Source organism: Heliconius melpomene, chromosome 18, assembly GCF_056956725.1.
Source record: "Heliconius melpomene rosina isolate 202511_hmr_F chromosome 18, ASM5695672v1, whole genome shotgun sequence".
Classification (NCBI taxonomy): domain Eukaryota; kingdom Metazoa; phylum Arthropoda; class Insecta; order Lepidoptera; family Nymphalidae; genus Heliconius; species Heliconius melpomene.
The window spans coordinates 9,749,627-9,762,994 of record NC_140406.1 but is presented as its reverse complement, the minus strand read 5'-3'; the positions used below and the strand labels follow the sequence as shown (position 1 = coordinate 9,762,994).

The following is a 13,368-nucleotide window of genomic DNA, read 5'->3' as shown; positions in this document are numbered from 1 at the left end:
ATTGCCCGTTTATGCATGGCTCTTAATGGTTTAAGGGGCTTTCATTATCCACTTTCTGCCAACTTCTTGAGGCATTGCATGTTGAACGGCGGAACTCAACGCTGCGTTTTGCCTCGTTAATAGACTTGTATAATCTCAACTAATAATGGACATAATCAATTTGTATAGGCCTATGGTTTGTTTTGATTTATCCAGCATAAGCGTTCCGGTTGGGTGGTCTGAAACGGTTTTACAACGCGAGTAGATGATTTAATTATCCCAGTCGATGATATTAACAATTATGTGTTTATTTTATTTTCTATTTTAACTTATTATTTTTTTAAACAAACTCTTTCTGGTGACATAAACGCCTACTCAATATTAAGATATTTGTTTTTGTAGCTTCCTACTAATAATATCCGACATCTACCAAAAGGGATAAATAAAAATAATTAATTCTCATAAGTAGAAATCGAACCAACAAACAACCTTCACTTTTTCAATCAACTGAGCGAAAGATAACGGTAAGATATGCCTCCGCAAGATGCTGTACGGAAAAAAGCACGAAGTTATGTGCTGAGATCACCATTCCTCATTTAACCAGACTAAAGAAAACAAAATTATATTAATTTAATTTCTCTGGTCTCTGGTTACCAGAGCCAGAAGATGAAAATATAAGTATAACTCAACTCAACTCAATTTAACTACGGGCACTGTCTAAGAATTTGGCAGAAAATGGGGAATGGTAGTGTCTTAATTCATGGGGAACGGCATTTCATAATACCCTAGGTTCCCTTTGCCTACCCTGCTATGTACAGGATCGATCCTGTACAGCGTGAAGCTAAGAAAAATACTGGAAAAAGTCGGAAAACTATGTGTGGGGTCGAGTTTCGCCAGTCAACACAATATATTCAGGCAGAAAGTTCAGAGCGGATTGTGTGACACTAGCTTCTCTGTAACTACCCTGCCATCTGTAAGATTCAATAAAAATGGTAAAATTCCTGAAGTAGCAATCGAACCATCAACCGTCGCGTGTATATGCAGATTCATTCAATTTACCTACAAAGTTTTACTGTATTATAGTGGCATATTTTGTGGTGGTTTACAAATCAACTGCATTTCGGTTAAGCTACGCCATTATAATTGCAATTCCACAGCTGCATAATTACGTTTATAATTACTTGTATTGAAATAATGTAATCTGTTACTCTGTGAATGAAATAATTATTAAATATTATTCATATATAATTGCAAAAGAAGTGTAAATATTTAATATATTATGTTTTTTTGTCTAGCTTCATTCAGTATCGCGCATAGACCATAGTAGGTAAAGGGCCCTCGTGTTAAAACAAACAGTTTCAAACGATCTGACCAATTTTCGAGATATTGTTGAGTGGAACTCACCAAACACCGAGCCGAAGCGAGCAAAACGTAATTTTTCTAAATGGAAAATGAACCGTAACGAACGAACGTATGATAGGGCTTAAGGTTCCACTTTATGTACCCTAATCAAGGAAAAGAATATTGCAATATAAGCATTTCCTAATTAAGTTTGTCACCCACTGTTATGAAAAAAGTCAAACGGGTCCCAACTAATGATGGCGTCATTTAGCGCTTCAGGATTGAATCCTCATAATAGGGAACCCTTTACTTGGAATAATTTTAATATTTAAAACAAAATCATTTGTTTTTATTTAATAAGACAAAATGGACTAACCAATTTTAAAATTGAGATTCGTGTCAATATAACTTTCCAGGATCTTCTATAATTCGATAAATGATAACTCATTACATAAATCATAGTATTTTTGTTGGCTTCTAAATAAAACTGTTAAAAAACATTTCATTGATTGTTCTCTGCGGTTAGTTAACTTATTTTTAATAACAAATGTATTTTTGTTGATATTAATTGAAAAATAATATTTGTATCAATTTAAACGTTAAAGTTAAATGCAGATGCAATTAAGCTATACGCCTATATATTCCACATCAAATGGTTTTCATCTCATAGTTTGTGGACATTTGACAGCTCAACCAACAACTAAGGTAAAAATATTTTAATATGTTTGCTTATTAATTAAAAAAAATATATATGAAATAGATTTTCTCACTTTCAGAACTAAACTCCGCGCTTTTTGTCAGTTCATTCCACCTAGTGGCAATCGAACCCACAACTACCACTTTTAGATTCAATTGCGGTGCCCCTACGCCACGACGCCCTCTATTAGTCATCAATTACAAAATTATTGTCTATCAGAATTGTAAACATTTAACTTTTCTTTATTCCAGATGAAATTCCAAGTTTTCTTAGTACTAGCACTAGTTGCTTTGGCACTAGCCAAAAAGGACAAGATGAAGAAAGATAAAGCAGAAGAGCCGAAACCTGCAGACGACCCGAAACCAGAAGACGACCCAAAACCTGAAGACGACCCAAAACCAGAAGACGACCCAAAACCAGCAGATGACCCGAAACCTGAAGAAGACCTTAAGCCTTTGGAAGATAAAGTGATCGAAGTTATCGCAGACAAGCCCCGAGACGTCAAAGTTGGTAAACTGTCCGTCATGGACTGGGAGTCTACTTATGGTAGCCGCCCCGTGGAAATCCTACGTAGCTTCAAACTTGGTGACATGCCGTATATGTATGATACAGGTTTCTATCCAGGATATCAGTATCCTCGTATTATCGGATCACCGTACAGGCGTCTGATCTTCAACCCTGAACAATATTATAACCGTTTTGGATATTATCCAACTGCTTAAATGTAAATAAATATTTTTTTATTAATTAATTATATTTTGTTTTTCTTTAAATTTTTGCATTTTTTATGTCGTTATTATTTGATTTATTTGATAAACAGTTATTTTTATGTATTATACTTGTATTTATAAAAACAAATCAAAATACAATTTTGATTGAAATTGCAACGTTAAGTAAATGATATTAATATAGTCGTGGTATATACAAACCGCGGCGTTAAATTAAACCAAAAGCCAAGCAATATTTCATGTCTTTAAAGAACCATTATGAAAAGATTAATTATTTTAGAAATACTCAAGAACATGTATGATGAATATAGTTTCGATATTTTTGCTTAACAAGACCTTGATTCCATGCTCCATCGTTTCATTATTGAATCATCTTACACGATGAAATTAATATTTTTAAATTGGAAAGTTTAAAGTAAACAAAAATTTTGGAAAAGACAAATTTACGAGTTCTCAAGTAATACCCATAAAGAAAAGAAACATTTCCCCTCCAATACATTACCACCCTAGACGTGATAGGTATTACACGCAACTCCACTCAGCTGATTGTTTGTTATCTAAATATAATGGCACCCATCACTTTGTATGGCCTCGTTATATTGCTATTACTTACATGAAATATGGACAAAGACATTTGAAATTCTGGAATAATATACAAATTGTGTTTACATTCAAATGAAAACTGTTGAGATGCTTCGTAAGGCTATCATGTCTAATATAACAACTTCAACAAAAGTTAGTATTGAGATTGATGATGATGTTAACGCTGGATGGTAGACAATGCTCGGCGTTGAATTCCGTCTTAACTCGACTTATCTGTTAAAGGGAGTGGGGTCAAGATCAACAAGTTTTGCTTTTACAATCAGTTACTATCCCACTACGCCACAATGCCTTTAATATTTTTAATTAACATAATTTTCGTTTTAATTCCAGTATACCACGAAAAATTCTTTAAACTCTGGTAGTAGTACTGAGTTTCATGATTCGAAGGTATTTCAGTGAAACCAGTATCAGGAAAATACATGAATCCATGTAAAAGCATGAACAGTTCATAGATAAATCTCATATTTTAGCTTTTGGCTGCAAACCAGCACGCTCTATGCTCACGCCAAAATTCTGTGTTAAATAGGGAAAGGGTGGAGAAAATAATGGTTTTAATGTAGGTATATTTTATATTAGTGATCTTCATGGCATAGTGGCTGTAAAATACCAGGTCATCTCTATAAATGCCTAAGAAAATAATGCGAGAGACGCAAAAATATAAAAAATTATAATCATATTAGTATAGCTTTTATTAGTTACGGTGATTTTAACACATTTTAAAAGAAATTATTTTAGGCGAATTTAATGTGAAAAAAATACAGTCAAAACCTTCACATTCTATTTTACGTATTACGTATATTTTATTTTAGTATGAACTTAGTAACAAGAGATTTACTTTAATCACTAAGCTAAGTTTTGTTTTGGAGATCCGCCATTTTAAGCGATTAATAAAAGAGTCAATTCTTTAGTTAATAGCTTGCGAAGGTGCCAGTTGAGCATAAATGACTTTGAAAATGTTAGCTAAAGAGTTTGCCATTAAATCCTACATTTTAGAAACAAAATAATTAAAAAAGTGAAAAAATAAAAGGAATACTCAATTTAAAAAAGGCAGCATCACATCTTTTTCTGCATAGCAGAGTATGCAAAGAGAACCTATTGTTAAGCGGAGAGTCTTAATAAAATTCAATACTTTCCGCCCAATTTCCGAGACATTGCGTGTTGAGTGGCGGAACTCAACGCTGCACTCTGTCTTTAAAAGCAGAGCAATAAAATCATTTATATGTAATATTTTTTTCAAATGGGGATCGACCCATATCCATTACGTTTATAGCAGCAATCGAAGGTCTCAAATTAGATACACGTCTTAATTGAAATTTATCATTTTTATTTTTATTACTATACTTACTTCTTTCTATATTTTCTAAGAAGCTTTCGTCCTAATAAATAGACTTGACGTTCACCAAAATACAACATTCTAAGAATAATTTGAAGACATTTAGAGAAATCATGAAAGCAGCGATTTCGGCAAAAGCTATTACATTCAAGGCACATTTTAAACAAAGGCAATTATTATACGAGAACGAGGCAATTCGCCGCCGACCTCGTGTAAATGTTAGGACAGTATGGTATAAGGAGTGAAATATTAATTTTTCGAAGCCGTCGGGTTCAGTGACTGAGCGTCTGACTGTCAGCGCGATGGTTGCGAGTTCGATTTCCACTCGGGGAATAAATTAATTATTTTCATTTCCCCAATTTGACAAGAAAAAGAGTAGCGTTGATATATGAACATTTCCCCCCAAGTCCGATTGGAACCATGTATATTATTAATATTTGTATCTTTCGTTACTAATTGATCAATAAACAACGCACAGACAATACTATACGAGATAAAACAGTACAGTACGGTCGACGAATCGTGGCCGCCCGAGAACTTCTTGGAAATTCCACGGAAACGAAAAAATTTACGTTTACGTTTAAATTTACGGGAATTTACGTTTTATATTTCATGAAAAACGGAATTGCGGGCGGGCTCTAGTATTAAATGTATCTAATAAGACAAGTCACGCCATGCCTTGTAAAACACGTTGCGTCAGCTGGCTAGGCGCATAGTGTGTGACATGGTGTTGGCGCAGCGCCAAAGGTTGTGGTCAGCTAAGATGATAAATGATCCAACTTCTTTACATTTAATTTATGTATGTGTATTTATGCATGTTTTTTTTAAACATGGCTACTGACCGCAGCTTTTTGTTTCATATAACTTCTGTTGCTAGTTTGTTCTGTTGCTTGTTTGTTGTACAGTTATGAACACAATGTTTAAAGTTTAATTTTAAATAAATATACATAATTTGTACGTCTTTATGATATTTCTTGAAATAATTGTAAATTATAATACTTTAAGAATAATTAAAAGAGTTTATTGTGGCGCATCAGCATAGAGTTTGACTGTTTACGTGACGGTTGTACATTCGGTTCCCACTCGAGGATATAATTAGTTTTATGTCCTAGCTCTGGTAACAAAACAAAACACGATTTTGAGTTCCGCCACTCAATCAATGGGTTTCTCCTGCCTACAAAAACTAAAAAAATTAAAAATATTCTAGATCATTTCACAGATGCAAGAAGCTTTTAAATATATATTTATACTAAACATAATTTAAACAAAAAGAGTAAATATAAAAAAATACAAAAAGAAAAAAAACAGGCCTTAAAAACATGTGGTCACGTCAAACGCAGTGTCGTATTGGGACTTAGTTGGGAATACTGAAGAACTGGAACAGCGCCAGACCGAGCCCGAGCAGTAATGAGATACACGCTTGATAGATTAATCTTTTTGTTTACTTGCTCATTGTACAGTCCACTCGTTAGTTTAGTGGTCAAAGTTAATCTTCTTAGTGGGTTTTATATACTCGTAGTGTGTTTTTATTTTTTGTTAGTATATATTATATTATTTGTGGGTCCGATTCCCACTATACAATAAAATAAGTTAAAACATTTAAGTATTTACTTACCGGATTGAGCCGGAACATAGTGTGTCCTGTAACAATATATACCATAGTTAGCTTGTATTGCTATTATGTAATATAAAAAATGTGTAACAAGTGTTATTTTTATAAAGCATGATGAAATCAAGAATAACTTGTTTGAGGAAATACATATTTTTTCACGTTATATCCCGCACATTGTAGGCAGAGGGAACCCAGTGTTAATATCCGTTACCTCGTTCCAAAGCGAGGAAACTCAATAAGTAGATAATTATATATGTATAATTCCAGCTTTATGTTACTGAGATTCTAACCAAATAAAGACATTGAAGAATACAATATCATTTTTTTTTATGATACAGTGTACATAATTATTCTGTGTTAAAAGCATGTCAAAGAATGTCTTGAACCTCCAAGTAACAAATTAATACAAATTTCAAATGACAACAACATACATTTTTTGCTCACTTTAAAAAAATATATATTTAAATACACACGTTTGAAACATGAAGAAATAAGTGAAACCTCTATCCACCGGTTTGTAGGGTACGATGTTTGTAAATACTCCCATATGAACGGAGACAAGGCACAGCTAACGAACCACTTCAGCCTTTCTTTAATGCGACATTTTTGTAATGTATGATGTTTTTTTTTTAAATAGCTTTTCCTTTACACAAAATAATATATGATGTTTTTTTTACTTTCCAGATGTCCCTCATATATGGGAGGAAAAAGGAACAGGAAGGAATTATATTAAGCAGTAAAATTATATAATATGTGTTGAAAAGAGCAACTGCTTCCCGAGGCGGTGGTAGCTTTATGTTGTGCAAAAGTCTTTTCGATTTTTTATTTGTTTGGAAGTTCATTTTGGAGTCTTAAATCGCAAACATTATTTCTATCACAAAATAAATAAAATTTAGTCTTAAAATTAAAAGAAATAAACAAATCTTTTAAAAACATTTCTTTATTCAATTATGTCATAAAAAACACAAGTACTAAACAACGAGTGACAAGTACAATACGCGAAACACAACTTTGCTCTACTTTGTGTAATTTGAAAAAGCTCTAATGGAATCTTATAAAGAGCTTCTGTCAAAGTAATTTAAAAAACACTAGAAAATACGCAAAAGCATCAAAGAATACAGACTTGGCACTATTCGTAATGATATTAAGGGTATAGTGATATTATTATGAATCTGCTGTGACCACACGTCTTTTGCTTTTCAGGAATAGTACGATAATTTAGTTTTTTAAGAAAATCTAAATGAATAAGTAAGTAGGTTCTTGCTGTATCTTGCATATGTTACAGGGAAAGCAGAGGAAACCTAGTGTTATGACACTCCGCTCTCCACTTTCTATCCGATTTTCAAGGCCTTGCGTGTTAATTGGCAAAAGTTATTGTTTTGTCTTTGTTCTAGAGTGAGAAAATGAAAATGACTCATTAGTAGTCTACATCTAGGAATGGAACGCAGAACTGTCGCATTTACTTTAAAGTATGGCACTTCCAACACTTCCAACTCAAGCACAATAAAGTCCTATTTTTTTCTTCTATCCCACAAACATATATCAAATGTACAACCTAAGAATACACAATGCCTACCAAAAATTTGACGGTACCAGTTTATTCAAACTTCTAATTCAAAAGGATGTGAGAACCTTTTTAAATCTGTAAGCCTCGGAGTAATAGCGAGCTTTGAAAAATGTATGTCACTGTAGATATGGTGAAAGCTGAGGACGTATTTTTAGATTAGATACCGAGTGAAATGCTGAAATCTCTTAAAGAATACTTTTATGTTAGCATTTTGACTAGACTTTTTAGATTTTTAACATATTTTATAAAGTTATTCCACGCTAAAGAAATCAAAATATTTTTGACAATACTTTTAAAAAAAGACTAAAAAAAGACTCATAAAGGTCTCTATATACGTACAGGTAATAATTTGATACTAAAAAACCTTTTTAACATCAAATGCTGTAGAATGTGCTCGTGGCTATAAACTATATGACTCTAAACTTGAATGGCTTACTAGTTACTTTTGAAGAGTTCTACTTTACAGGTCCTGGCCCCATCATCAGACCAGCTCAATATTATCTTATTGTCACTTAAGCAACTATAAGTTTTAATTATTAGTCATATAAATTATTATAACTGGGTTTGATTCAATTTCTTAGATCTTATTACATAGTTACAAGAAGACCCTAATGAAAGCGTGTTAATAGTTTATTTAAATAATATTTTTAATCAAATATTTCTTAATAAAAATTAGCAACTGCAAAAATATTTTCTACGTTACAATTTTAACTACACTTAAACTATAAAATAAAATCATAAATATTTTTCCTGCTCTTCTACACGTATATAAAGATGATTACGTAGAATACTCTAGTTGTAAGCTGTAGGAGGAAGTTGAAGAGCTTCCTTGTTCCGTGTGAAAGAGCACTTAGAGAAAATTTTGAGAATGCTATACATTTTTAATAAAATAAAATAAAATTAGAAATCAGGTGACGCATAGGACAATGTCTGTAAATAATAAATCAGGATAATTGTGGGAAACAGAATGTCTTTACACTATGTTCCCTCTGCCTACCCTGCTGTGTGCGGGATACAGCGTGCAGCTGATTTATTTTATTTATATACTTAGGTACTCTATAAAAATTAAATAACTAAAAAACTAAAAATAAATATTTTCTCTATTTTCACAATTCAAAACATTATTTTTGCTACAATTCGAAACATTTAATACAATTTGTACAAATTATGTAAACATTTTTACATAAACTATATAATACGGGCATATTAATAATATATCATTAATCAACCTTAAGAAAGTAAACAGGAAAAGGAAATCACTAATCATTTCCTATAAATATTTTGGTTAATTATATTAATGAACAACGAACTCGTATTTATTTCAGAAAATGTCTTTTTACTTATGAAGTACAACATAATTATCTCCATTGAATTACTCGCTTTTTTATGTACTTACCAGTGGACCCGAACGCGGCTACGCCCTCTTGAACTATACGAATACTTATTAAATATATTTATGAAATTATTTTCAGTTTTCAATAGAGAGATGCGTTAAGCAAGCTCATTTTGGGTGACGTTTTCTAACAACAAACTTTGTAAATCGTTGCTTAGCACCGGTCGCTTAGCGACGGTTGTTATTAATATGGCGGAATAAATTGCATGTTAAATTAATAAGTATTTTCATATATTGATATATATCAAAAATATTACAAATATGAGAAAAAAAATATCCTATTTTCATCCCTAAACCCTCAAGTATCTCTATATGAGTATTCTAATAGATACCACGTGTATATACCAGCTTTGCTTGGTATCAGAACAAATTCAATATGTAAACATTTACTTCAAAACAAAGCCCCGTAAGTTTATATCAAAATTATACAGCCGTAGGCTTTAAGAGCTTGCATTAATTATTTGAGAGTCTAAACGGTATTTGCGATGCCAGAGCTAACATATGTTTGTACAGTACGATATGCCTATATTCGATTGAGAGACAGCGCTGTCGTCGGGGTGCTGGGTGTGGCAAACAATAAGGACAAATAGAGTATGTAAAATACTAACTAATATTTGCGTCGCTTAATTGGTGAAATTGGATGATTATTTAGATTTTTTATGCAATAAATATGCACTGTTTATATACTAGTTTCACTTTGCTTACAATTCTTATTTTTCTCGTATTTTGTATGTAGGTATATAGTTTTTTAGCTTATAGCAGGGTAAGTTTTCAAATATTGCATATTGAATTGTGGAAATATTGTTAAAATAATTATAATAAGCATCTACCACATGTAGCAAAAAAGCCGTTTTATAACTGTAATCATTCTCTTGAATATAGATCGAATACACAACCGTATAGATACACACTGCTCCACTGAGCTACAACGGTCTTAATAAAATCTCGTGTTAGTATTAATAAAATAAATATTTTTTTTATTTCGCATTTAAATTATTCTTTATTTGTATACTTTTGCAATGTCACTGGCTTAGAAGGCAGTTCTGTTGAGAAGAGCCGGTAAGGAAATCAACAGTAGCTCTTTTCAATAGAAAAATAAGCTTATGTTTATTTGTTAACGTACTCCGTCCTGCACTTACAGCCCGATTTAAAACCAAATAAAATTTCCGAGACATGTTGAGTGGCGAAATCCAACGCCGCATGTTAACCTGTTAGAAAAACTGATTTATTCTCACAAGTTTTGCCAGTATTAATACTGACATTTAAGTAATACGAACTAAATTGTAGAGTCGGTTAGGGAAAATCGATATTCTATACAATGTTTATCATCGGAAGCGAGCTCGGGTGCTTATGAATTTGAAATAACTCTTCATTCTCACATCGTAACGAAACAAGTTTTAATTTCAAGGGCTATGAAATATTTTAAACACGCTAAGTGTAAAAAGTTCTTCGTTCATGTTGTTGCTAAATAAAGTTTGAAATGTGTTAATTATTTCTTCATTATTTATATTTATTTAACTTTTATTTATTCAACTTAGAAAAAAATTACTAAGTTTTACCTCCTGCTTCACCCCCGTAGGCAAATGAAAAAAAGTTATTATTTTATAGCCATCCACGGTAACTATTACCAAAGACACAGAAAATCAAAGCCTTCATCGATAAAGGTACATTCAACAGGCAAAAGTGTTTTCAATTCAAACCAGTAGTTTTTCTCAGATTCAAGTTTTCCCATACACCAAGAGAGGAAATCTTGTGTCCGAACACTTCGTTCTCCATTTTCATTAGGAATTCAAAAACATTTTAAATAACAAATAATATTTATAATAATAAAGAATAAACGTAAATATAACAAGCCTTAGTACAAATCTCTATATATACATAATTCATTTAGATGTAGTAGACGTTTTAATTTTAAAATCAAATCCAGGCCACGTTTTCACACGTTTTCCTCTTAAAAGTGTTCCGCGTCAAGTGTTTTGCGAACAAACGATGTGCTGCTTTCTGCAGCTTTTTTCTCAAGTTGAGGGTACCGCCTTCAAAAAAATATTTATTTTTTTAAACTTCACGCTTTATTCATTTATAGCGAATTCAGAAGGGATAAATAAAGGGTACGGTGTAGAAAATTAAAATTATGATACAGGTATATCGGTATAATTATGTTACAGTACTATCGACACCATAGCGCACTGGCACTGTATCTTACTATAATTGAGTGCCATGGTTGTGAGTTCAATCTCCAGTCTGGGATAAAAATTAATTTAATTTCAATTCAAATTCGAGCGGAAAGTGTCTTGACACTAAATTGTCACTGCCTACCCAAGTAAATGCAACAGTAAATACAACTTTTTTATTATTATCAATGTCTCTTGTCTCTTCTAATCTAATAAAAAATAAGAAGAAAAGATTTTTTTCTGCCATCAGTACTAAAACCCGTACCCTCAATCCATTTTCTTTTGCGCGTTCGACTTAAAATAAACTATAAACTGTTCTCGGACGAAGTCTAATTATATTATTTAAAATTTCATCACTTGAGATCTATAGAGAGATCATTTATTTAACGCGAAAGTTTTATAAGAGTATTTAATTTTTGTATTAAAAACTTCAAGATAAATGTTTATTTTTGTTAAAATAAACAAATAATTTGGTTTTCATCTCGGGTCAGATCAAATGAAAGGGCCTTGTAAGAAGCAACGACGCCACTAATCAGGAGAGACCATTAGTATAATGAAGATCTATTTTTGGGGTGCCCTCAACTTTATGTTCATCTTTTGTTTTGGAATAAACTGATTTACTTAACCTAGTTACGCATATTTTGTGTTTTTTTAAATAAATGGACGTTCTTTCTCTTAAATTAGTGACAAATCCCGTTGTTTATATCCTCTTGTACGTGTTATACAATTTTAGAAATTTTAGGTACTTGATTATCGTTGTACGGGTTATTATATTAGGATACCACAGAACTAAAGGAATTCCTCCATTGTCTGCCATAGTTGTGCAGGTGGATAGCATTTGACTGTTATTGCTATGGCTTTAAGTTCGATTTTTACTCAATGAATGAATATATATTGACCTATGTCAATACCTATATATGTGAATGTATGGACACATGTGTGGAAGAGTATGGAAATATATAGTAAATATTTAGATTGTTCTATCGTCGTGGTGAAGTGGATATAGGTTTAGGTTGCGCGGCGAATTTTATCATAAAAGCAGCAAAAACGATGCAAAAAACGACTGTATATTTGGAATATGTTGTAAACGTAATTTTCTTTTGTACTCCAAGGGATCGTAGATTTGGATATTTGCCATTAATTTACGGAGACGGACAAGAAAATGATTCTCTAAGGGTTCCATATTTTTCTTTGAGGTACGGAATTCTAAAAATAAGTTAAAACTAGCTTTATAATGGTCAACGTATGGCTTAAACGGGCAACAAGCGGTACGTATTCGGATCTCGCTACCTTAAAAAAATTATAGCTTCACGCTGTGTCCTGTTTATGCAGGATAGGCAGAAAAATCTATCGTTAAGATACTTCGTTTCGTTTCCGCCAAATTACCGAGACATTGCGAGTTATCTAGCGTAACTTAACACCAAAGTTTGTCTACAAGATCGGGAAATGAAAATCGAACCCACAACCATTTTGACTTTGACCCATTTTGACGTTTTATATATATAGCAACCCACGCGTGGCTTCGCCCGCTTAAAATTATTGTTATATTATCGCCAAATTATACGAAATCTTAACAAAAATTGTAGCATATGTGTTATTTTGATATACATATTAGATATAGAACTACAAAATTTCATTTAAATCCGATTTTGGTAGAAATTATTCAATTATGATAATTATTTCCTTCTTTTATTTTCCGCTTCAAGTAACGAACAAACGCCCCTATTGTTCACGTTTTATTTAAACACTCGCACAATTATCCTTTTCACCACTTACTAATGAGGAGTTTATGCAGAAGTTTTCGCTTCGCCTTTTGAAATGTTTTTTACCTAAAATTTACGTTTTTAGGAAAATTGTGGTTATTTTTAAAGAATGATTTTTGTTTAAGTATAACGATGTGTATCAACATTTTTTATGCCGATCAGGTACCCGGCTTGCGCCAAA

At 32.2% G+C, this 13,368-nt stretch overlaps 2 protein-coding genes across 4 annotated transcripts in view; one reads left to right on the top strand and one right to left on the bottom strand.

Moving 5' to 3' along the window:
- gogo (thrombospondin-1 like protein golden goal) overlaps window positions 1–13,368 on the bottom strand; it is a 150,928-nt gene that overhangs the window by 48,750 nt on the left and 88,810 nt on the right. For 2 of the 3 annotated variants that reach the window (XM_085202471.1, XM_085202473.1), the window contains exon 3: window positions 6,297–6,322. The exons of the other annotated variant lie outside the window; for it this stretch is intronic. The gene's annotated coding sequence lies outside the window, so the exon portion shown is untranslated. The remainder of the gene's footprint in view (window positions 1–6,296; window positions 6,323–13,368) is intronic. 3 annotated transcript variants of the gene reach the window in all.
- LOC146529494 (uncharacterized) lies at window positions 1,930–2,741 on the top strand. The gene is made up of 2 exons (XM_085201950.1): window positions 1,930–2,025; window positions 2,269–2,741. Exons 1-2 carry the CDS (start codon window positions 1,930–1,932, stop codon window positions 2,737–2,739), a joined length of 567 nt encoding a protein of 188 aa, XP_085058076.1. The 3' UTR covers window positions 2,740–2,741.